The following is a 24,829-nucleotide window of genomic DNA, read 5'->3' on the forward strand; positions in this document are numbered from 1 at the left end:
TTTGATATAAATAATCCTTACACTGTTTCATATTCCGAAAACAGCTCAAAGCAAAATTTGGACTGAATTCCCATTGTCATTAAACTGCAGAAACGGCGGCTAGAGGGTATCTTTATCTATATATATACTGGCAACATACAAGCCGCCAATGACAATTGATAACAACATGAACAAAGGTGCCGGGAAAATTCCTATCGTGATGCTATATGTAGCATTCAAGAGTGCTGGAATCACAATCCGAGCAATGGCGTGGAGAAAGCTCAAAACTCCTAACAATTGCCCTGATTGATGGTCGGGAACATGTGATGTGAGGCATGATGTTAATAGAGGGTTGATGGATATAGTAGATGCAACAAGCAAAGACGATATGATGAAATGGGCAGGCGCTTGTGAAAGTGCGATACCCATATATCCTATCATCTGTAACACTAGGTTCACCTGGATGGCATCTAACTCTCCAGAATTGGATGCAGCCGACAGATTTGGCACAACCTGTCTCCTATTCCATCGGCGGAACCGCGTCATTATCAGCGGGAATAGAACTACCAGCACCAAAACGCTCCATGAGTAGGAAAGGGATATGAAAAAGCTTTGCGTGGTCGGTTGCCACTTGAACAAGAACGCCGGGTATGCTAATTGCAGTGGAAGCAGACCTATCATGTTCCCAAAAATAATCATGTCTATCCCAGCCAGAATGATCATATTCTTATTTCGAAACCCTTTGAATTCCCGGATAGACTTGAGCGACGTCAGAAATACACGGAGATAACTTTCGCCAGTAGGTTGCTCCAGGGTTACTCCATCTAGGTCCGGGCGACCAGTAGAGACTGGATTGCGCGATTCCGGCAAGGCGAATAGAATGATAAGCAAGAGGGAGAAATGAGAACATATGGCAAGCCAAAAGATCGTTTCGAAGGGATTCGGCATTTTTAGAAGCAAGCTGGCAATGAGAGGCCCAACCGCCCCAGCAAAGGCATACGAAGCCTGCAAGTAACTGAACCACCGCGCCCGGGAGCTGGGACGCGTGAGATCGGTAATGTAGGTCTGTGCGGTCGAAGTCCCGGCAATCATCGTCCCGCTAAGACCTTCCATTGCGTATCCCACGAGAAGCCAGTGCACGTTTATCGATTCCGGGTTGCGGAGGACTATTACCATAAGGATCTCGTATAGAAGAGGGCCGACAACGGTACACGCGAGGATTGGCTTGCGACCGACGCGATCCGATAGTGAACCCAGGATTGGGGTCGAAAAGGCACCAAGGAGACCCGCTATTATTTGGCGATAGATGAGAAACCGGGAAAGATCGGACTGCGTGTGTATATTGGCGAAACATTGTTCTAGTTTTGGGTGGGTCTGGCTGGGTGATTGGCGCTGGTGACAGATCAAAGCAAAGGTTGCATTGAACTCGGGGACCGCCAAAACTCCGAAGATAAGCTCGTAGATTGCGAGAACGCAGATTACCCAGGAGGGTGATGGTTGCCAAAGGCGGGCCCAGTAACCGTTTGATGTTTGGCTCTTCTCGGTTCCTTGGGCATGAGGCTCGGAGAAACGTCGTTCGATGAGCAGTGGATAGTTTTCGGCATCTGATCGACTTTGGTCGTTCATGTTGTGAAGAGCTGGGTAGAATAAGTATTGAAAGTAAAAACAGCGAGGGAAGAGGAGTTTAAAATGTAGTATTTCGAATTGAGGGAGGCGCGATCATGCAGTACTCTTAGGTCTTACTCTTAGATCCGGAGACCTGATCACTGGTCATAAAATTTGAATGGCATGTGAAGCTCCAGTGTGATGTTCTATTTAAGCATTTTTGTGGAATTTTTATTTTATTTCCGCAATGCAGTATGTACAGACTGGGTATTCCGCAGGGCACATTGCCTACGTAGGTACTTATCCATGGATATCCCAGATGACCCAGATGTTGTCCCAGATGGTATCCACTCGTTTCCAAGGTTGGGGGCGGGCCGCTTAACGGGAACGCTAACCTCGTTTTCTGGGAGTCATAGATCCTGAGATATACCTATAGGTAGGTACTTACTTTTGGGTACCTCCCTCTACATACGATATTTGTACACCTAATCGATTCTTTTACTGTGGCCGAGTGATAGACTACCCTGGCTTCTTCTACTAATGTAATCAACCGTATCAACCGTTAGCCTCTATTTAGGTATGCATTTAGAAGTGGAGGGGCCTACACCGCTCTTACACGGGGTGCTTGCATTTACTTTTGTCCCTCACCCCAACCTTACTATGGTGGCTGGCTACTTACCACCACTATAGTTATAACCAACCTTGGAAAGTCGAACCTAATCTCACCGCTGATTCAAATTCTTACTACTTTTCAAAGAAATAAACCCCGAGACTTGTAGTTGTAAGTCCCTGATAGATGAGATATTCGAATATGTGCAGGCCCTGGCAAGCCCTCAAGTTTCACAAGGTATATCTTACCTCGTCATGAGCATCCATGGATCACCACACGATCGTTCAGCCAAGCCACCCTTGATAAGCACCGACTATTTCGCATTTTTGCTGGCTAGGCCAAAAACCGTTTGTTCTGGCCTTCTGTGGTCATATTCTTTTTTTGTTTTGCCCCGCGCCCTGTTTCATATATTTTTCCATCCAACTTCCGCTCCGCTAAGATTGGATAGGTGGAATTTGTCTTCTGTCCCAGGCACAAGCACCTCAAGCCGCGACGCAAATCTCGTAACTAATATTATACGATATGAATGGGGATCACAACGTGTAGGCGAGAATATGACAAGTGGGGTATACGGTTGCAGACACTCACGTGGGAGTTTCTATGATCAAAGATATAGCGCACATTGCTTTTGCTGCGATATAAGATCAGTTAACCCGAAAAGTTAGATAAGCCCGAAAAATAAGCAAATCATTGACGGTACTCTGAAATTCGCGGACGGTCCACTCGCTAACTTCTCATATCAACTTTGAAAAGGGGGGTAGGAATTAATAAATCAACAGGCTATCTAGGTGTATAGGTACAGCCTAGGAGACATTTGTAGTGGGATACATCTTGAAATCATCCAAATTCTTCCCTTCTTGTTCTGTCACAAGGCTTCAGCCAGAGCCTCAGAGTACCATCTCTTTCCCACTTTGGGATGGCTCGTGAGAACATCGATCATGAGGGCCTCTCCAATGACGGTCGTAAGATGACATCCAAACAATGTTTCAGGATCAAACCGGAAATTTTGATCATGCAGGAAGTATTAGATGTATTATAGGGCAGGTTCAAGCGGCATTCGGCAGATGATTAGTCCCCCTACTCTAGCATACGATTTTCATATAATCTACTCCGTATGGTTCCAGTAGGTCCCTCCAATATTATTATGTATTACCCCTTTAACGGGCTATGCACCTGGAAACTGTATATATTCACAGATACCCATTCCCGAAATGTGTCAAACACTCACACTTAAACCGTCTGAGACTTTCCAGCAAGTCTGGCATCATCTAGCAATTTACCTTTATGCTGCTGCTCAAGCATTTTAGCTAACATTTCAGGGTACCATCGCTTCCCCATTTCAGGATAGCTCGTGATGCAATTTGTTAAAAGCGCCTCACCAGCAGGGCCTTTGAAAAGATCAGCGAAGAATGTTTCAGCGTCGGACTTCACATCCTTCTCGCGTAAAGCCAAAATATGAGCAGGTAACACCACTCTCATATCCTCAGGAGTCACATCGAGAGCCACCATTTGGAAGAATGCGAAACTCAAGCGCTTTCCGAGAGGCATATTATTCGCTCCAAGGTATTGAGCTGGTCTCAAGTTGACTCGGTGAGTAGTGGCAACGCAAACTCCTTGAGTGAGGGTTTCTAGTGACCGGCCGATATTCACCACAAGTGTGTTCGGGATAGGGGGGGACCGAGATCCATGTTCCCGCTTTGTTCTGCGCCTCTAGACTTGAATGACCGGTTCCTTGAAGCAGGTAGGTCAAGAAGCTTGAATCCTTGTGAGGCCCAACACCCTGGATATCTGCCGCAGTAGGCTTTGAAGGGTCCATTTGAGGATAGGCACCGATTCTCAGGAGGCTGTAGGGGTATTCCCTCTGGAGCACCTTTGTAAAAGCATCAGGGTGTATTTCCAATGCTTCAGCAATAAAAAACACAAACGTCTCTGCCAGCTTTTGGGTCTGATCAATGTATACTTCGACTGCTTTACGGAGGCCTGGGGTAGCTTCTTCAGGAAGCCACTTTGTGGTTATAGTCAGCAATGGCCATTTTGGATAGATGTAAGTCTCTTGCCATACCTGATTAGGTCCCTCGAGACCGTAGTAGATGGGCGAGTCCGAGCCATGGACAGGTGCGTCGATACCAACCTTTTCCATCATGTTAGTATGATTAAGTTGCTCCAAAAATTTTCAAATAGTGTCATTAAACATACTGTTAAAGTTTCCCGCTGGTCGCTTATTGTAGCTGTTTTTTCAGCACCCGCGCAGCCGTATCCCCGGAAGTGTTTACTGTGGGCCACGTCCAGCTCCTGCTTCTTTTTTGTTGGGAGGTCGAAAAATGCACCCGTTGTCTTCACAAGTGTCTCCCGTACTTCGGCCTCAATCGGAGGGTTCTGAAGGTAAAAGAAACCTACATCGACGAGTGCACTCCTAAGCGCGGAGAGGAAGCGTGGCTTTGTATCAGGGGAAAGTGAGTCCTGGTAGTCGACCAAAGGGATGGAGGTGAAGTTCACTGCCATTTTGATTCTTGAAATCTGCAATGGTCAATTTTGACGAAGCGTTCTGGGTTATATTGTTAATGGAAATGGAGACGTGTGAACCCGAAATCAGGACATGTATACTCTAGGGTTATAGGATAGGGTTAGTAAATATGATGTACTACCGGTAGGACAGAAATGCGCATAGTGCATGAAACTATGCGTTGTATGACTTCATGATATTTCCTTACCAAAGGTTTGTTGACATGTCCGTTAATAAAAATAGGTCCCCCAAAATTCAATAACTAAAAAGTGGAGAAGGAAAAATTTCGTAACCAAATTTTGTAGTCAATCTGTTACATTTTGAATATATTAAAATTAAAAAAATCCTGACAAAAAAGCCAAAAGCCTGGATTTTGTGATCGATATACGTAGTGTGAAGAAACTTTTGACCGCCCATGTAGGTCCTTACTTGCCCTGCATTACATGACTCGATCTCATTATTTAGAGTTCAATACACAACTTAAATAGATGATATATTCAACGTGATTCTCATTCACATGCTAGTTAGCAATATCAACAAGGCTACTATGTAGTGTCGAGATTATTTTCTAACAGCTCTTAATATAAAACACGTCTTGTAAATGGAGGATTCGATTTACGCCAAATGTGAAAGAGTTAGCTATTCGACGTGGCAACTACAGCAGTGATCCATATGCGTTGTTACACCGCAGTATGTACTATTTGTACTCCACTGCCATAGCTTGGCAGATAAATACGCTAATGAATCTGCATATACTAGCCTATTTGGGGGTAGCCTCCTAGTAATACGAAGTATTTCGTATTTGATTAGTCCGTAGATGTGCTCATTTGAAGGACTATCATACATATTACTGGCGGCGTTCAACCATCAGCGTGGTTCTCTGTCGACCTGGCATGGAAGGGTAGTATTGTTAGCAGTGAATATTACTAAATATGTCACCTTTGCTATGGACTTGAGGACTTGACAAAGTATTCCTTCCAGATGAGATATGACCTGTCGGATATAATTTGCGTTCTCCAAAATACCCCCCATTGGTGCTGTCGTGGAGCTGAAGTCCCTACACTTATCCCATGGCTTGACTCGAAGGCTATGCTGAAATGTTTAACCACACAATGGACCAACAGATGTATCATTAGCCCATCGTATCCCGAGCCAAATCATTACTTGATCAATGGTCTACCCGAGTACGGAGCACGGAGTAGTATCTGGGAGTCTCTTTCTATTATTAGCTGGAGTGAAAAAAAAGGAATCGAGGGAACATTCTTATCCTAAAGTGAGTGAAGCAATGTGAGGTATCGAGGGGTTGATGCCTTAAGGCACCAACTATCTGGCCTTAGGCCGACACAACAATTCCTGACCTGGAAAGCTTCGTATCACAAGAGGTTTGAGTAATCTTGAGAGTGGATCGTGCACCGATACAGTGATAACAAAAACCCCTATAGACTTGGCAAGTTCATCAAATTTCCCAGCAATGCTAAGCTGACACCCTAAATGCGAATTTTCGACTCGGATTCGCCCTGCATCCAACGGGAAAACCGCAAGGCCTTTCCTGGCTGATTCATCTGAGAGTCACTTGGCCACACTCCCTGTGACTAACCGGATCGAGCTTAGGTGGCTGCAGGGATCACTTGTCAGCCTGCCCGGAGCACTGCCATGGAGAAACCACATCCATCGGAGGACTCACTGAGCAAATTTTGATCACGCGGTATACGGCACTATCAGTGTCAAAGCGCTATCGATATATGTAGCTGCGACGATACGTTAACTATCACTCTTCGCTATCATTGCAGAGAGCTTCTACAGGGCAGTGAGCGACACCGGTCTCGAGCACCTTCACAGGCAGTCCAAGGAGCTTAGAAGTTCGACCCAGTGGCCAGCGGGCGCAGGGAGAGTCTTCAATGCCAGCAAAAATCTGCTTTGCCTTTGCCCTGACGATCATTTCAGTGGCCCTGGTGGTCGAGTCGATTCGCACGCTGATTAGCAATGGACACGAGCTAGGAAATCTTCACATGGCAGCGACTCTCCATTCTATCTTTACCTCCCCACTGGCTACGTATATCGTACGGCAGTAGATATTGATAAAAATCAACGAGTGGATGAATAAGTCAGAGAGTGGAACTTAGAATGACCGACAACTCAGCTCCTGGAGGTTAAGCCATTTGTAGAGTCGAGTGTCTACAGTCGTTTGATTCTTATCACCATGTAATGTCAGCCTTTGTGGCAATATAAAAACAAAAAGCGAACTTGCGTATGCTCACACATCCAAATTCAATAATTATATACCCTATCAGCGAAGCATCATTCAGATATCTGGAGCGCACACTCTATGATAACTTGTTGCTGTCCGGAAGAGCCCTCGGGCTTCCAAAACTGGGTGACCTTCAATCCAGCCTTCTTCAATAGCGTCTCCCATTCATTCTTGCTCCGTTCCAACGACGAGAAAGCAGTCATCATCGTCATATCACCAATCGCAGCCATCCATGGAATATTAGTCTCCGGCATAGCCTTCTCGTGAATCAATAGCGAAGAATCGGGAGACATTGCCTCACGAAGCCTGGATAGGATCATCACAGCCTGCTTGTCTGGCCAGTCGTGGAGAACAGTGCGAAGGTAGTACGCCTTTGCGCCTTTGATGGGCTGTTCATCAAAGAAATTATGCACCTGGGTCTCGATTCCACTGCCAATATCTGCTGTCTTACAAACATGGCCTAAGTCTTGGAGAACAAGCCTACCAGGCAAATTGGGGAACCTCTCACGGAAGGTCTGGAGATCTTTCCCCCGACCACCTCCAACATCCACGAGAAGCACGTCGGAGGGGCTCTGAACTTGTAGCTTCTCCTCGACGGGGAAAAATTCCAGCCAACTTTTCTCGTCGCGACGGTAGGGCGAGGCCATGACTGTGTCGAAGGCGTCTTGGTAATACGGTTTCGATGCCATGTAATTAAAGTATCCAGACTTGGTCCCGGATGCAAAATTCCACGGCGAGTCGTCAATATCATCTGGTGTTTTCCATCCTTTCTCCTTGAAATATTCGGGGAGCTTGGAGACGAAAAGAAACAAGTGAGTGCTAGATGTGTTAGTTAGATGTTCATCCTTGGTACATGGAGAGTAGAGTATTTACAAGAATATCACTGCTGCGGACATCCATGACGTCGAAATGTAGGCCGTAGTGAATCGCGTGGATGAGAAAGTATCGGATGTATGTTGCTTGAGAATATCTAATGGCACAAGCGACCTCATGATCCTTCCTATTTTGGATCAAGGTTAGCCAACAGTTCACGTGGAGGACGGGAATATATATTTACCAACTAGTTTGGGATCTGCTTGCACATCCTCGGAAAGTTGGCCCACGCGCACTTTCCCGTCTTCCTCTTCAGAAGCGCGCTTGACGATTGCATCGAAGAGCTTCAGATCTACAGCGAGACGGACTGCGATCGCTTGGTGGCACTTGAAAATTATTAGCCTGACCATATCTGAGCAATCAATATGTTGGATAGGGGCTAAAACTTACAGTATAAAGAAGCCTGAGTGTCTTATCTAGAGGAGATTCACATTTACTCCTCAATCGATCACAAGCCTCATACAGTTGAGCTTGCTGCTGGGGGTCCAAGTTTTCGAAGTTGCCAGAAGAAGTGGCCAACTGAATGGACTCAATAAGTTCAGGAATGTCCATGATCAAGGTTTCAATTTCAAGTGTCGGAAATCTTTGGGAGTCTGAAGGGGCACCCTGGTGTGATCTTAATCTAGGCAAACAAAAAGGAAATCGGAGACGAGGGTCAGAGAATAGATTAGGTCAAATACAGTGAGGGGTTATCTGTAAAAGAACGGTTTGAAACATCCAAAATCCTTCAGGGTACAGCGAAAATACACAATTAAACACAATAGGCACTGGTTATTTCAGAACCAAAATAATGGGACTAAGAGCAGGAAAGAGTGGAATTGGTTATGTAAGGCGTTTGGATACCTGGGAAATTGCGATAGATCTAACGAGATTTTCAAATCGTGGCCTCTTTTAGGTGCGATTTCCACATCGCATGTGGAATGGCAAGCTGAGCTGGAGATAGATCTATTTAAGCTGCATTGCATTACGTGGGGCGCCAAGTGGTTAGTTAGTTGGGGTCATCTTACCGCCCGCACTGCTGTATTGCATAGCATTGCATATCATTGCATAGTATTGAATACTAGCTCTTACTCCAGTACGGAGTAATGGTACAAAATACATTTCAGACCTAGCTTTCGTGGGTCAATACATAGGCTACAGAGTACTGCAATCCTGAATGCGTAAACCTGCAAGTATGTATCACCTGTGGAAACGAGAACAAAATTGCCATTGACTTTAAAATGAATGCGTAGGATGTTTAGCGTGATTTAAAATTCTATACAAAGAAATTATATGTCACAACAATTACGGTGGAAACATACCCTGGCCGTTTTTTTGTAAATTCTGAGCACATATTGACATAATAGCCGTAACATATGCAAATTTAGAGTAGGACGTACATTGATACGGTGAAAGATGATGTCAATCGATATTTATAGACTATTACACTTATTCCAAGGGCAAAAACATATTCTCCTTACCACTTTTCGAGCCGGACTGGTTACCCAGGGCCTTTTCTTTCACTCAAATATCTTACTTCACTGATCCCTCCCAAGATAAATATTCAAAGAATACCACATTGTTAGGGATTTCTTTGAAATGTCCTTGCATCTAGAGGACGCAATTCTGAAACTTCGAGATATCGAAATTAGCTCACCCTATATCTTTTATGGCGGGATTATCTTTCTTTTATGCTACTGGTGGAAGTCCACACAGCTTAATAATCCTTCCGGGCTCCCAGTTATTGGTCGGAGGTGGTATGAGATAGGCAATGGCAAAGCCAGACAGCGAATCCGGGATGATTGCCTTGGCGTTGTCAGGTCCTGCTTGCAGAAGGTCTGTGATGTTCCAATTCTGGTATATTACTTTTCTGATCTTTGCTTACTCTCAAGCAGTATGGAGATGCGTTCTATCTCTATACGGATTCTAGATATCGCCTAATCCTCTCTGGCAAATATGTTGATATGCTCCGCAATGAAAAGCGGCTGGATTTCATCACAGCGCTCGCAGATGTAAGGAAAATATGATTTTGAAGAAATCAAAAGCTGACATGGGAACAGAAACTTGTCAATGGCGTGCATGGCTTTGAGCCGATGGAATCAATGACAAGCGATAAAAAGATCTTACACGCCGTTACAAAGCATTCACTTAATCGCCATTTGGGTTAGAATTTCCCCATCTCATCTGCCTTTACTTGTCATGTCTAGACCTTGTCGAGGTAGAAGAACCAAGCTGACTTTAGAACAGGGACTTTTACCGAGCCGCTCAATGAAGAATCTGACTATGCTCTTGATCAGGTCTGGACTGAGAAGCCTGGTACCACTACATCACCCCACACATTGACTTATGTCTGAGATTGAAGCTAAGAAATTGATCAGAATTCCACGAGGTTATGTTGAAAGACTCCGTCTGGAAGATGTTTGGACACATCATGTCTAGGACGTTTATCAATGACAAGGACTTCTATCGCAATCCCGAGTGGATAAATGCCAGTTCGGAGTACGTCGAATTGTCAGCGTTGGCGGGATATGAACTTCGAGCTTTCCCAAGATGGGCGAAGCGCTGGGTCGCACCTTTCCTTCCCAATTGTAGGAAGCTTCAGTCCCTTTTCAAGCGTATCAATACTCTCTTGGAGCCTTTGAAGGAAAGATTAGATGCACAGCCATTGGAAATTGACTCCAAAAGCCCGCTAAGTTTCTTACATGAAAAGATGGAAGGTCGATCAGATGAGCTTGCGTCCATGTTAATTGCCCTCTGCCTAGTCTCATATGATGGAGGCGGCGAACTTTTCACTCATGTCCTTCACTCGGTTTTTACAAACGATCAGCTTGTAAATGATCTCCGCTCTGAGATTGTGAACGTGGTTGGGAAAGAGGGTTTCAACAAGAATACCTTACAAGGTTTAGTGCTCATGGACAGCGTCCTGAAAGAGGCTCAGCGTATGCATCCCGAGTCTGTTCGTAAGTCTCACCCACATAGACTCCAGAAGGCCTTCTCTGACCCTTAATATCAGTTCTGATGCAACGAATCGCGTTGGAGGAGGTCGTGTTACCCGACGGACTCATTATTCCCAAGGGAACCCCGTTGATGGTCTCCGCTTGCCACGTCATTGATGCATCAGTCTGGCCTGATGGTGATAAATTTGATGGTTACCGATATTTTAATCTGCGCCAGAAGGCAGATCCTTCTACGAACCAGGCATCATACAACTTTACGTCAACGTCTCCAGACCATTTCGGTTTTGGCCACGGGTCTCAAGCATGCCCCGGAAGGTTTTTCGCATCTTATATGCAAAAGATACTTCTCTGTAATGTGCTCATGAAGTATGACGTTTCAGTCATCATTCCTGACGAAGGTGCATGGTTTCAACGTGGGTACACCCATGTGGCTCATCCGGGATTGAAGGCCCGTGTCAGACGGCGGGAAGAGGAGATCAAACTCTGAGGTAGAAAGGGCCATGTACCCTTTCAATTATCTAGCACCATCCCGATGGATTTCATCGTATTGGGTTAAATCAATCTGGCAAAAGCTAGTTTTTTTTTTTTTTTTTTTGGAAATGTTTCCCTGCATATCCCGTTTTCACATGGATTGGTATGGTATTAGGCTCTTTGCTTCATGGGATTGGCTTTACTTCTTGGGTTTCATCGATTCAAATTGTAATTTAATTGCGGCTAACCACTGGGTATCCTTGTCCAGAACTCAAAGGTTTCCTCATTTCCTCACTGATTCCTCCTATGGCAGATCTCACCTCATCCAATAGCTTCAACGATCCTTGAATATAATCACATCACCTTGCTTCAGCAACTATATACAACCACGATTAACACACAACATCTAAAAGGTATTTCATCTAACTTCCATGAGATAATTATCAATGATTGGTTGAGTAACTCCATTGAACTCCGTCGGCCTAGAGAACAATAGCGGGCGGGAAAAAAAAGTTGAAGCTCAGATGGGATGTATATTGAGCAGGCTACTTGCTAAGCTATGTAAATGAAGCTATACGAGAGTGCACCTGCAGCATGCCAGATGCTAAACCCCTCAAACCTCTGCAGAATCCTTGGCCTCGCCTTGTAGTTCGGCTTCAATGATACCTTTGTGATACCCAGCAGGTAGCCAGAAGTTTGTGATTGTCAGTCCGACTGACTGCAAAAGCTCTATCCACCTCTGACGAGTCCTTTCAATCCCCGGACACCATACCATGACAATCATATCAGTCAACGCCTCCTTTGGACCGGCATTTGTGTCGGGAACAATGTAATCTTCAATCAAAAGCTTTGAAAATCCCCTCTCCATGGCAGCCGTGGTGTGCTTCAAAATCACCCTGCAGTTATCATCGGACCAATCGTGCATGATGTGCTTGAAGTAGTATGCGCGAGCACCTATACTATGTGTTAGATAATTGGCAAACAAAAAGGAACCATCAAAAACCTTTGATCGGCTGAGGCTCGAAAAAGTTATGTTTGACTCTCTGAATGCCACTGTCGAGTTTTTGGATGTCCTCAATAACTGAAGGCAAATCCTCAAGTACAAGCTTCCCGGCCGCAGCGGGGAATTTTTGCTTGAATCCCAGAAGGTCATGCCCACGACCTCCGCCAATATCAACAAGCAGCGGAGAATCGCTGGACACTCCATCCAGTAACTGCTTTTGAGCGGGAAACCAGTCAGTCCAGTGAGAGGTATCATCGCGGCCGCCCTCCATGAAAGTATTAAAACGATCTAGTGCATCTGGGTTCTTAGCTAGCCAATCCCAGCAAGAGCCAGTTGTGTTATAGGCATGTTGAAATGGTCCATTCAAGGGGTCCCCAGGGTTCTTGTAGTCAGACTTTTGGAAGAATTCCGGTGTTTTCTGAATGATGGGTAAAAAGTCGATGAAACTAAATTGGTCATGTTTGATCAGAACTGGTCGGAAGTGGCAGCGGTTGTCCAAATAAGAAGATACTAACAGTGAATCCATGGTTCCAATTGTTTTTCTCTCTGTCATCTTGCTTGATAGGTCGGTAGCCGCATATTGGCCAGGACCCAGTTCACTGGCGAAGCCATTGCAAACAAGAACACGCATTATACGTTCTACCAAAACGGTCAATGTGTGCAGGGGAATTCATGTCAATATGAATACCTACCAACAAGTTGGATATCCGCGTTTTTCAGCGCAGCCAACTCTTCCCAGGACACGGCAGAGCGCTTCTCAGACAAAAGGGCAAAGACACCCATGTCATTGGCGGTCTTAACTGCCATGAGAACAGCAGGCTTTTGGTTCCAAACATTAGCGGTGGGTAGATGAAGTGCTGAAGATTGGTTCATACCGAAGCAAATAGCTTGTAAATTGCATCTGCTGGAGTTTCCAGAGCCCTCACTAGTCTAATGGCATTTGCAAGGGCATCCTGCCGCGCCTGCTCAGTTTTGTCTGCTTGGTATGCATCAATACTTGCCACGGCCTGTGTAGTCAGACTACCAATATTGGGAGATTCTTGTTTCGTCATATTGGATACAAGTATGGCGACCAAAGAAGACTGCGCGATTGACTCTGCACTTAAGCAAGTGGAGGGTAAATTAAGCAGTTTGCAAAGTCCTTCGATTCACTATCCTGGATGCATCAACTCTGATGTTTCTGCCCTAAACAAAAACTTACAAGGTGCAGCAGGTATCATGCAGTATCTCTATCCCAATACCTGGTAATTCCGTACTTTGATTTTCAATTCCGTTTCTCATGAGTCGCCTGCATACAATAGTGCAGATCTAAATAATGGGCAACATGTGCTCTAAGACTATAAGGGAATGAATCCTCGAGAAACTCCGTTGCATGCCTCGTTACGTCTCACCCCCGAGGATCGGCATTTACAGGGGTACACACTGCAAAACTGTGGCTAGCTGAGGTGGACATCAGTACCACCGAGCTGAGACTCGGGAGGTCCGGATGTATGACGAGACTATGCGGAGTAAAAAATTGTAAATTCCCTAAAGTGGGAACCCCGCATATCGACGCAGGTCGCGATGCTGCACGCCATATATCACAAACTCCACACGACTTGCAAGATCCGTGCAACACCGTGCACGGTCCTGTAGCGCGAAGCGGTCAGGGGCTGGTCTTGGCACGAGTACATGCGCTGTTCATGTTCTTTGTTTCCATCACAACTGCTCCATGTACATGAAAGGATTGGTTGTTACCTGTCACCAACCGCCGATCGGGCATACCTCGTTGCATAATGTCTATGCGGGCCCTTCATCCATTTTCACCGTGAAAACTCTGTCCCAGCGCCAATGAGTCGCAAAAATTAAAAAAAAAAAAAAGAAAGAAAGAAAGAAAGAAAGAAAGAAAGAAACATGTCGAGATAAGTCAGATAACCAGCACAGTCACTAAAACAAGTGTGGGCCAGTGCCTTGTCTATCAAACCAACCCTCAGCTAGCCCATGTCCTTGCCATTTTTCTATCCAGCTCTCCGCCTTGACGCCTCAGGCCTCGGAGATTATTATTCTGCCCGTTCACAGTTGCATATACGGGCCATGGCATTGCAGTAGATCTGCTCATTTGAAATTATGTAGTCATATGTATCAATGACGCATTAAGGATATAATGATGAGGGCAATAAGTCCGAGGCAAATCGACATATATATTCCATGGGTTGTAACATATTCATCTTCGATCCCACGTACTGGAAATTCACTACGATGAGGAATTCAATGGCTCAAACATGGGTATGAATATCGGGAACTACTAGAAATTTACATTGAGCTGAACGGAAGGAACTCTCGAGGTTCTCTAGAGGGAATCTGAGAATATGTTGACCCCGCGAAATTGATTCTTGCCAGTATGGCTTGTGGAATACATTGACAGTTTCAACCTGAACCGTTGGCAATAACCTCCATTTCTCGCACCCATTTATCCACTGTCTTTTCCATCAAGCCCTTCGTTAAAACAACCTATGAATGCTTGGTCAGTCACGGATACAATTAACGAGCAAACAACGCGAGACTCACCAGTTCTTCTGACTCTATGAGCGTATCATGGTCTGCGTCTTCAACAACGTCCCACTCCACATACTCAGGTCCAACCATTTCGTCCCATCCACCTGCATCAAATGATTCACGCGGTGCTTGAAGCCATTCCTCACTCAGCTTCAGCTTTGTCTCTGGTCCTTCTTTCTTCACAAGATCTATTGCTTGGACCACCATGTCTGCCATTCTGTCATGGTCACCATGCCCGGCCCAGATGACAAAAATCCGTGGTCGGTTTGCATTTCCTGTATTGAAGGGACGAGGCACATATTTCATTTTCGCGTAATAAGCTGCGACTCGATGCTTCTTTCGAAAAGCGGGAATCTCCACGTCGGGCTTTCCTTCGCGACGAATCGGGGGGAACACGCCCATCATTTCAAACAGGTCGACGGTCGCCTCCGGGATCGAGGGGGGTCGCCGAGGCAGCGCCAAGTCCAACATGATTATTCCCAGAACTTTCTTACCTCGTTCGTGAAGCTGGTATGCGGTCTCATATGCCGTGGCTGTTCCCATTGACCAGCCACATAGCATATATGGGCCGAAGGGATCAATACTGAGGATGGTGTTTGCATAAATGGTGGCGGTTTCTTCTATCGTCCAAGAGGACTCTGATTTGGTCATGAGGAATGGAGAGCCAAAGCTGTAGACTGCATAGTCGTTGGAGAACTTGGGCAGTGTGCTGTACACGAAAGCGTTTCCCGATCCTGGAGGGGTGATGAAAAGGGAGGGAACGCCTGCTCTCGGGGTCCCCTGGAGGAGGACCGAAAAGCACAGATTGCGAGGTCCGTCCTCCATGAGGGGTGTGAAATTAACAAAGTCAGCTGTGTCTGAAATAGAACTGATCTGTTGGCAGATTGCACCGACTGTTGCCTGGGTGAAGAACAGAGATGACGGTAACGATACACCGGTTTCGATCTGGACGCGCTTGAGAATTGCGATGGATGAAATTGAGTCAACTCCCAGCTCGATTATGGGAAGAGAGAGATCAATGGAGATCCTCTTCTCTTTTTCGATTGCCATGCATAATGATTCCATCACCTGGGGGCCTGAAATGGGCCCATCGATACGTTGATCGTTCTGTGTTTGCTGACGCTCCCAGTAAACCTTGACCAGTTCTTCCAGTTTCGTCTTCTGGACCTTCCCTGCCATTGTTCTCGGGTACTCTTCATGCCCCAGTGTTTGGATGGATATCACATCTGCCGGAACATAAAGATCTCCCATCTGCGCCAAGATGGCATCCTTGATTTTATTTGCCGTGTAATCATCAACTTCCTGGTTAACAACGACAACAGGCACTTCGCCGGCAACACTGTCCGGTGCGCGTACAATCTGGGGGTAAAACACACTGATTCCAGGAATCTGACCCAGAACCGCTTCGATGGCCGATGGTTCAATGTTCTCCCCTCCCCGGATAATGGTGTCTTTGTACCTCCCAATCAGGTAGAGACGATTGTCGCTACCAATGAAGGCTTTATCACCAGTGCGGAACCACGGAGAACCATCTGCCTCCTGATAAAAGTTACTATCAGCTCCCCCGACATAGCCATCGATCAGACTTGGACCTGAGAAGTGCATCTCGCCAGACTCTCCAACCCGAGATAGGATCTTACTATCCTTGGGATATATGCGGACAGACATTCCAGGTAGTGGCGTACCGATGGAAACATCTCCGTCTTTGATAAGATCGCTGGCTTGGCTCAGAACGCCAGAAGCCACAAGAATGCCTTCTGTCATACCGTAAAGGTTTTCTACCCCGGACGCACCTAAGGTGTTGAGGCAGATCCCGACGACCTCTGCGGTTGGGGGAGAGCCTCCCATGACAATTCGGCGAAGGGAGGTTAACTTTTCACCTCCAAGTGACGTGTTGCTCATGGCATGCAGCATAGTCGGCACCAATCCAGCATGGTTCACTCGCTCCACCTGGATGGCCTTTATCACATCCTCTGGAACGAACCTAGGCCCTGGCAGCACAACAGTGGTTGCGTTGAGGAATGGACAAATAATACAAAGCCAACCAAATCCATGGTTATTTGGCAATGTAAATAAGACCCGGTCTCCAGGCATCATAGGCACACTGCTTTGGCGCCACCATGAGGCGGCTGCAAACCCATACGCCGATGGCATAATGCAACCTTTGGGGAGAGATGTCGTTCCACTGGTGAAAAAGATTGTTTGATCGGAGAGTTCTGAGTGATGATCTCGACAAAGACTTTCCTGCGACGCCGGAGCTGAATTTTGCATCAAGTCCTTAAACGGTGTCCACCCATCCACATCTCCTTCAACCAATATCCTGGTGCAATTGAACTCGGATGTCAACTCTTCAATACGCGTGCACATATCGGAGCTTCCGGCGATGATGGCCATAAAATCAGACTGACATCCCTTCCTTGCGGTGTGTAACATGTGTCGCATTTCCCTGTCGTTGGATAGACCCCTGGGATTGATTGGAACGTAGGCGCAGCCGATCTGGTACGCAGCCCAAGTGGCAATGACATATTCGGCGGTATTTGGCATGAAGATAACCAGCGGATCACCTCTTTTGAGGCCTCGACTTCTCAAGTTAATGACAAATCGCTGTATAGCGCGATCGAGGTCCCGGTAAGTCCATCGTAGATAGTCCACTTCATTCTCGGCACTGGCATCGGGCAGGTTTTGGATTCCGTAGAGAGTAGAAGCCTGTTTGGTACTGACAAGAGCAGTGATATCGGGGTATTTCATGACATTTTGGTAAAACACCTCGTGGAGAGTTTTTTCGCCGTCAGGAAGAGGAGGTCCGTGTATTTCGCTAGAGGGCAACATAGTGTATAATTGGAGCACAATTGACAATTGACAATATTCTTTTCTCGGAATTACAACGCACGCGACAATCCAGATAGATTATGACATGAAGGAGAGAGGAAACTTCAAATAATTAAATACACGAGAATTTGCTTAACTACAATACAAGCTACACACATGACTTGGCAGGTAGCTGCAATCGCTTTACAATACAAAAAGGCTTTTTCCCCGGGGATTTTTTCAGTAAACTAAAACTGAAAAAGAGACGTCAAGAATCCTCATTGGTAGAAAATTAAGTAATTATCAAAAATCCCCGCCCTGAGCTGAACTATGGTGTATCTGCACAGGGACCCACCTGGGCATGGATCTACTCCGTACGGAGTAAACATCTCCATGACACAAACCTTGGCAGATGCCATAGATCATCTCACCGCTGCGCGTTTGATAATCGCATGGTGGCTGCATTGCAATCCAATAGACGCACTTGTGGCTTGCATATGAACAACCCATCACATTGCGGTCACCCCCAGCCCTCGGACTGAAACTTCACGAAAAGCAGCTAACTAAAGCACAGTTGGCGGTTTTTTTTGGAGACCAGAGCCATTATCTGGAAAGCTCATGTATTTAGTTTTTGTTGGGTTGATCGTCCTCCTCGACTGCCTATTAATACCTAAGGCTCCGATGTACGTAATACAGTGGTTTGGCACCGCAAATTGATACGTCAGTTAGGCAAATAGACTTACTACCTATCTCTCATATGAACTGCCCATCGCTCAATTGGAAACCAAACACCCCACTTGAGTTCTATCTTGCTACTGGGCCACCATGTCTCAAACTACCACTTCCGCTCTCTCGAAGACGACCATGCTCGTCGGAGACCAGTCTTTGGACATCGCTGAGCTGGAAGAAATCAGATTGGAAAATGTCATGGCGAAAGATGAAGTCGAGATGGCGAAGGTTTTGAAGGCCGCGGAGTCTCAGGGATTCTTCTACGTCACCTTCAACGATGACCTCTCGGAGAAAATCTCAAGATACCTCCAAACCTCGTACCAGACCTCGCATGAGTACTTCGCCAAGCCATTAGAAGAGAAGATGGAGGAATTTCGAGAGGATATGGTCCACGGGTTCGTCAGCCCGTAGTGATTTCAGCTAGATGTCCAGACATTAACACCTTAACAGCTACAAACGTGCCGGCATTGAATCGTTCGAAGTAAGCATGCCCATGAACTTTTGATTCGTGTTACCTGACCACTCTCAGATTACACGAGACGAACAGAACCGAATTCCATTGCCAAGCCCCTTCGCAGAACACGCTGAGGAGATACTAGACCTTGCCAATATCTGCGACATCATTGTACGCACACTTCTCCGCAGCATTTCCGATAGCCTTGGTCTTGGTGAGCCCTCAAGTCTGGAAACTGCCCACCGCCCCGACTCAAAAAGCGACTCGGGATTAAAGTTTGTCTCGGGTCCAACCAAGGCATCCATTGCCGATGTACCCGATACTACCCATACCGACTCTGGCTCGATCACCTTGCTCTGGTGCGAAAAATGGGCTAGTCAGCTCCAACCCAGGGACACGAAAGAGTGGTTATGGATAGATCCTAAGCCGAATCGCGTCTTGGTAAACCTGGCAAACTATCTGCAAGATCAGACTGGTGGTCGCCTGCACTCCCCAGTCCATCGAGTGAGCCAGCCGTTAGGTGGTGTGGAGGATCGATACTTTGTCTCTTATTTTTTGAGACCGAATCATTAAATGTAGATATTGTTTACGGAGAAAGTGATCTACATGAATGGAGGAAATTGATCGGCCTGGTTATTCAGGACTTAACAACGACGAAGTATGTCCAATTAAAATAAATTGTCTTTCCCTTGTCCGTCGTTTTTGGTATATTGAGAAGCCTTGTCTAGTAGAAACAACCTTGGAAGCTTTGGAAGGTATCCTGTCAATCATTTCATACCAGTAGCGGTACATCCATGGAATGCAATTCTTGACTGTCTAAACTGTGAAATAAAAACCTCTTTGAAGTTGACTATACTAGATTGGAAGGGAATATCGTCTTGTTCCGTCTTGCTTTCTCGTGTAACAACTTTGTCTCTTGAGGATCACATCAATGGTCTTAGCTCAATTCTATAAAGGCCGTTTAGGAGATTTCCTACAATATATATATGTACTCTGTAGGAACTATATCTTTACAATGCTGTATGTAGTACACGCCGGGTCAGGAATATACCAAAGGTTCAGCCGTGTTAAATATGAGTATCGCAATTCTTCATTATACCTATGTCAAAGTGTATAAATCTTAAACTCTTAACTAGTCTTAGATCCGTTAATAATCGATCATTTGCGTGAAATATCACCATATGATGAGGCATCTTCAGGCATATTCAGGCAGCAATATTACTAATAATTAATTTCTGACCCCTGGCCGGGATATACCCTTCGCAATATGAATTGGCCAGATTTGTGCCAGCCACCTACGACAGCCTTTTTTTTTTTTTTTTTTTAAGCGAGAGTTGATCCTGCAGGTTTGATTAACTATCTCAGCCAGCCACCTAGGACAGCTCATCTCTCTCTCTTTTTTTTTTTTTTCTTTTTTTAGCCGAGAGTTGAACCTGCAGGTAGGTGTGTTTTAGTCCACGGGTGTTTCCACAGTGGGGCAGCGCCGCATAAGACCTATCGATACCTGTGGCTCAGTTGAATTGCAAACTAAGCCAACGCATTTCCAAAGCTTTCAATAAATGTCTATCAGCATGCAAGCTAATGCATCTGTGAACAGTTGGGCACAGAGTAACGGATCCTGCATTGCTTCCCATCTCAAGTGAACAATCAAACGACCACCGTCACAGACTCAATGAACTCGCCTTAACCATATATTTCCCTCCGAAATTCAACATAGAGGTAGACCTAGTTTGACAAAGTCTTATGCCCTCACCCTTTAGTACGACATTAGTGAATTTCAATGCAGACTGCGATTGATCCACAGTGGGTCATACATCACAAAAAGTAATATCTCAATACGGTGTTTATACGGAGTACTTGATGTCACGTTACAAATTACAGAGCTAGCCTAGGCTGCATATGTAAAATTGAAGCAAGAAATTTAGCTGAGCTTGCTAAGCCAATGTTGGCGAGTTACAGAGCTGATATTATCGACGTTGGGCAGAATACGATCACGATACTATGTTCTGCCAAAACTAGGTAAAACCACCAGAATCATAAAATGAAATGCAGAATTCGCAGAACTATGACAATAAATGAAATAATTCAGTGGGAGGAACAGAGACGAAGACCACGGCCGCCAAAGACCGATGTAGATCATGCCCACGTGATTTCTGCCCGCCGCTGGTGGTTTGTTATACAGGTCAGAAGCTTGCAACATTCTCTCCTTAGAAGACGTCGGCCGTATTTAGTTAGGGCCGATTGCGGATGCTCGTAGGGGGACTTAAGTACCCTTGGCCATAGAATTCGTCCCTCCGCCAACATCCCCGCAACCCCGAACGGCAGCACCTGGCACCTGATATCAGTCAACTGTGCTTTTGCAAATCAATATGTCTTCCAATCAGCCAGGAATCCCGTTAAAAATCACAGTGATCGGCTGTGGAATGGCTGGTCTCTCATCAGCAATAGCCCTCTCAGACATAAACCCCGACCACCAGATTACAGTACTAGAATCAAACGCCTCCCTAAGCGAGTTCGGCGCAGGACTGCAGCTCTTCGCAAACAGCACTCGCGTCCTAAACAAATGGGGACTAACACCGGCCCTGGAAAAAGTTGCCTTCCAATCCGCCCACTTGTCAATTCGCCGCTGGAAGGATAACTCAGAATTGTCCTTCAACTTGAACAATCCTTCCAGCACATGGATATATGGCTGGCCCCAATGGCAGGTCTACCGACCAGATCTGCAGCAAGCGCTCTATGAGCGGGTGAAACAGCTGCCCAACGTGTCCGTTTTATTCGGTAGGTCCGTTAAATCTGTGGACCATGAGACTGGAACTGTCCACACGGGAGATGGGGAGCTCTTCGAGGCAGATATCACGGTCGCCGCAGATGGGATCTGGTCTCGAGCCAGGAGATGCTTGCCGGCGTCAAAAGATGTGTCCCCTATAGCTTACCGGGAACACCACTACCGTGCTGTGATACCGCGGTCGAGAATGCTCTCTAATCCAATCACTGCACCATTTATGGCTTCCCCGGAGGCGAAATCATGGGTGGGGCCCGGTGTATTTGTATTGGCGTATACAGTTGCCTCGGCGGAGTTGTATAATCTTGTTATTGGTGTTCCGCGGCCGAGCGAAGGAGTACCCGTCGGGGCTTGGAACCACCCTGCCAACATTGAGACGATGCGTGGGCTTGTATCCGAGTGGTGTGAGGAAGTACGAGAGCTGGCTTCTCTCGTTCAAGAGGGGGAGTGTGTTTCCTGGACCTTGGGAGAGGTGCCTCCTATTCCCAGCTATGTCAGTACATCTGGAAGAGTAGCCCTAGTTGGGGACGCGGCGCATGCTCTTCTTCCTCACGCTGCACAAGGGGCCGGAATGGCGATAGAGGATGCAGCGAGTCTGGCGGAGTTTGTGGGACATCTGAGGTCGAGAGAGGATCTCCCGAAGGTGATGAGTGCTTGGAGCCAGTTTAGACAGGCTCGCGTGGATCATCTACGCAATATCAGCCGTGGCAATGCCGTTGACATGACACTTCCAGATGGAGACTGTCAGATTGCGCGGGATGAGAAATGGAATGCTATTCGCGACAAGCAAAGGGCACAGTTGGCTGAGCTTGGACAGGAGAAGGTTAGAGAGAAGATGATCCGGGAAAGACCCGCGCCTGATCCCGCTTGTAAGAGCACATTTGAGCCTGGTGGTAGAATGTGGATCAATGGATTTGACGTGTCTGAGGAAAGTAAGAAGTTCTGCCGCGAACATCTGGGACTGGAATGAGGGCTTGCTTCATGTGATGAAATTGGGGCCATATGGCAGTTAAGCAAAATACAAATAAGAAAGCATGTATTATTTAACCTCATTACCAGACTCATGGACGGCAAGTGGCTTTGTATGAAGTTAGCTACATCTATAGTTCGCCATAACATATCCCCAATTTGTAATCCATGTTATGGTCGGTGGTTGATATTGATCGTTTGAGGAACAAAAATGCACTAAACCCCAAGAAGCCAATAGCCTTCCTCCCTTTCATACACCCGAGAAACCCGAAACACTACTTGTGACAGTACTCCAATCCTCCATAACTTCAGTTGGAGGTTGATTCACCTTACCCAATACATCTGTTTATTATACAGCTGGTAATAGTAGCAGTAGCAGTTGTAATAGATTTTTTGTACAGTGTGTCCCGAAACTGGGGCCACCACTTTTATTCTTCAATTGTTCCAAGTTAAATTATTGAACAACCGGCTCCCAGGTGGAAGAACAGAGCATTTCCATCGCAAATCGAAAGTGACCCCCTATCATTCAAGCCATCGTAGATGTACACCATTTTCTCTTTGTCCTTGCCCCGTTTACTCAGAGTCGCAGCAGGTCCAGCAGCCCTAAAGCGCATACACGTTAGTCGCTTATAACGATGAAACAAGTGATCATTGGTGGAACATACGTTAGGAAGCTGGCTTTTTTCGGTCTCAGGAGGACACGTGAATCCATTCGGCTGCTCGTGGCAGAGGTTCAGGCAGTCGACATCGGCCTTCTGCCAATGTTCATCGGCGGCAGAGGCAGTAGAAACCATCAAGGCAACTGCAGCGAGGAAGATAGAGTAAAACTGCATCTTGGTTGTTCTGTGTTGTAGAAAGCTTGTAAAGATATGTTGCGTGATTAATCTTCAAATATCGTCAACAGGAGTGTTGAAAGATATTTATGTAATTCGAGCCTCTTGCCAAGACTTTCAAATTCCTATAGTTTGTTCAAACTACTTACTGTATAGATCCAATCTACATACCGCTAGGGACCTGTAATTAGGTACGTGATCGGCGTCCTCAGTTCTTCAGCTGGGTCGACCTTTACACTTTCGTCATTGAGCATTCCCCATCTACAACATAATATACCCCTTACGTCTTCACTCCAATAATAATTATTTAAAAAGTCATCTCAATTGGTATAACCAGCGTTACTACGGTCCATTGTATGTTACCGGTTACTCCAACATTGTGAGAAACGAAATGGATGACATCAACCACTATTGAGCCGATAGTCCTTTTAAATAGCTCGGTCCGCATTATACTACTCGGGGGTCTGCAGCGTTTATGTAACTCATATTTTGGTCTAGTTATTAAAGTTGAGATTACAGATAAGATTCTTTTTTTTCCCCTGGCCCCTTGCCGATTGGCCAGTTCATCCAGTTCATCCAGTTCATCCATACTGTATTCGTGTACGGAGGTCGATTCCAAAAATTTTGGCTCCATTTTGTATTTGCTTTTTCGAATAAAACCACTACTCTGTAATGGTGGCGTATAATAATTTACGATCGAGCCAGCGTGGTTCTGGCTAAAGAGATATACCACGAAAAATAGGGCCTTCAAGTCGAGGTGAAGCGACCAAGGCCTAGGAGAAAGTATAGGATAAATTACCCTAATAGCAAATCTACGCTTAGATTGAGCGAATACAGTTTTATATTGAGATGATCATTATATTAGGGAGAGGTGCTAGGGGAGTTGCTGGGTGCTGGGGGGGCGGTGCTGGGGGTGCTCGGGAGAGGGAGAAGGGGGGTGAAGAGAGCAAATAGTATATTTGAATTGAGATGGAGCATAAACATGAGATAGAAACGGCCTCGCTATATTAGGACTAGATTACTACGAACATCAAAAGCGGCGAGTTGAAATATTTGCACTCGACCTCCGTAGGGCAACAGTAAATAAGATCCGTTTAATAGGTAGGTTCTATGAAAAACCTCATTCGTGACAGCGCATAGATCATGATTAATAGGACGGTTGCGTATGGTGTCTCAAAACAGATGTAAGTATAGTAGCGGCAATTACTCGTCACATCCATGCATGGGCAAAAGCCTCTGTGTAACCAACCATAGCCACCTTAGCGCCGTCGGGCAACTTATCACTCAAGTTAAAATAAGTAATTCAGCGCTGATCGTATAGAGCGATCTTTGATGATATCTTGGCGGACTTTGCGGCTAAGCAGCGGGACTCGCGGGCAATCTAAGTAATTCATCCTATCACCCGTATATTGATAGTATTATTGAAGGAATAACGGAACTAATGTCCCATAAATCATAAACAAATGTGCGCTTAATATCCTTATGTATACT

The 24,829-nt window shown here is 45.9% G+C and overlaps 9 protein-coding genes across 9 annotated transcripts; 3 read left to right on the forward strand and 6 right to left on the reverse strand.

Annotated features, from left to right (window-relative positions):
• Nucleotides 1-499: 499 nt before the first annotated feature.
• N7487_006797 (uncharacterized protein) lies at nt 500-1,605 on the reverse strand (the record flags this gene model as incomplete). Its single annotated transcript, XM_056874544.1, has 2 exons — nt 500-609; nt 654-1,605. 2 exons carry the CDS (start codon nt 1,603-1,605, stop codon nt 500-502), a joined length of 1,062 nt encoding a protein of 353 aa, XP_056732264.1.
• A 1,819-nt stretch (nt 1,606-3,424) lies between these two features.
• N7487_006798 (uncharacterized protein) lies at nt 3,425-4,696 on the reverse strand (the record flags this gene model as incomplete). The annotated part of the gene is made up of 3 exons (XM_056874545.1): nt 3,425-3,807; nt 3,845-4,325; nt 4,391-4,696. The coding sequence occupies 3 exons, from the start codon at nt 4,694-4,696 to the stop codon at nt 3,425-3,427; spliced, it is 1,170 nt and encodes a 389-aa protein (XP_056732265.1).
• Nucleotides 4,697-6,995: 2,299 nt separating this feature from the next.
• Nucleotides 6,996-8,370, reverse strand: N7487_006799 (uncharacterized protein; the record flags this gene model as incomplete). The annotated part of the gene is made up of 4 exons (XM_056874546.1): nt 6,996-7,764; nt 7,819-7,945; nt 8,003-8,144; nt 8,209-8,370. 4 exons carry the CDS (start codon nt 8,368-8,370, stop codon nt 6,996-6,998), a joined length of 1,200 nt encoding a protein of 399 aa, XP_056732266.1.
• A 1,391-nt stretch (nt 8,371-9,761) lies between these two features.
• Nucleotides 9,762-11,241, forward strand: N7487_006800 (cytochrome P450; the record flags this gene model as incomplete). Its single annotated transcript, XM_056874547.1, has 5 exons — nt 9,762-9,809; nt 9,858-9,960; nt 10,045-10,113; nt 10,176-10,757; nt 10,811-11,241. 5 exons carry the CDS (start codon nt 9,762-9,764, stop codon nt 11,239-11,241), a joined length of 1,233 nt encoding a protein of 410 aa, XP_056732267.1.
• A 597-nt stretch (nt 11,242-11,838) lies between these two features.
• N7487_006801 (uncharacterized protein) lies at nt 11,839-13,280 on the reverse strand (the record flags this gene model as incomplete). The annotated part of the gene is made up of 5 exons (XM_056874548.1): nt 11,839-12,179; nt 12,229-12,674; nt 12,744-12,867; nt 12,921-13,047; nt 13,104-13,280. 5 exons carry the CDS (start codon nt 13,278-13,280, stop codon nt 11,839-11,841), a joined length of 1,215 nt encoding a protein of 404 aa, XP_056732268.1.
• Nucleotides 13,281-14,634: 1,354 nt separating this feature from the next.
• N7487_006802 (uncharacterized protein) lies at nt 14,635-17,592 on the reverse strand (the record flags this gene model as incomplete). The annotated part of the gene is made up of 2 exons (XM_056874549.1): nt 14,635-14,718; nt 14,776-17,592. 2 exons carry the CDS (start codon nt 17,590-17,592, stop codon nt 14,635-14,637), a joined length of 2,901 nt encoding a protein of 966 aa, XP_056732269.1.
• Nucleotides 17,593-18,396: 804 nt separating this feature from the next.
• N7487_006803 (uncharacterized protein) lies at nt 18,397-19,327 on the forward strand (the record flags this gene model as incomplete). Its single annotated transcript, XM_056874550.1, has 3 exons — nt 18,397-18,695; nt 18,751-18,781; nt 18,830-19,327. The coding sequence occupies 3 exons, from the start codon at nt 18,397-18,399 to the stop codon at nt 19,325-19,327; spliced, it is 828 nt and encodes a 275-aa protein (XP_056732270.1).
• Nucleotides 19,328-21,123: 1,796 nt separating this feature from the next.
• On the forward strand, nt 21,124-22,506 carry N7487_006804 (FAD-dependent oxidoreductase; the record flags this gene model as incomplete). The annotated part of the gene is made up of 1 exon (XM_056874551.1): nt 21,124-22,506. One exon carries the CDS (start codon nt 21,124-21,126, stop codon nt 22,504-22,506), a length of 1,383 nt encoding a protein of 460 aa, XP_056732271.1.
• A 572-nt stretch (nt 22,507-23,078) lies between these two features.
• On the reverse strand, nt 23,079-23,338 carry N7487_006805 (uncharacterized protein; the record flags this gene model as incomplete). The annotated part of the gene is made up of 2 exons (XM_056874552.1): nt 23,079-23,108; nt 23,171-23,338. The coding sequence occupies 2 exons, from the start codon at nt 23,336-23,338 to the stop codon at nt 23,079-23,081; spliced, it is 198 nt and encodes a 65-aa protein (XP_056732272.1).
• Nucleotides 23,339-24,829: the final 1,491 nt, after the last annotated feature.

The sequence above is a fragment of the Penicillium crustosum genome, assembly GCF_028827405.1.
Source record: "Penicillium crustosum strain IBT 35664 chromosome Unknown utg000002l_segment0_segment0, whole genome shotgun sequence".
Taxonomy (NCBI): domain Eukaryota; kingdom Fungi; phylum Ascomycota; class Eurotiomycetes; order Eurotiales; family Aspergillaceae; genus Penicillium; species Penicillium crustosum.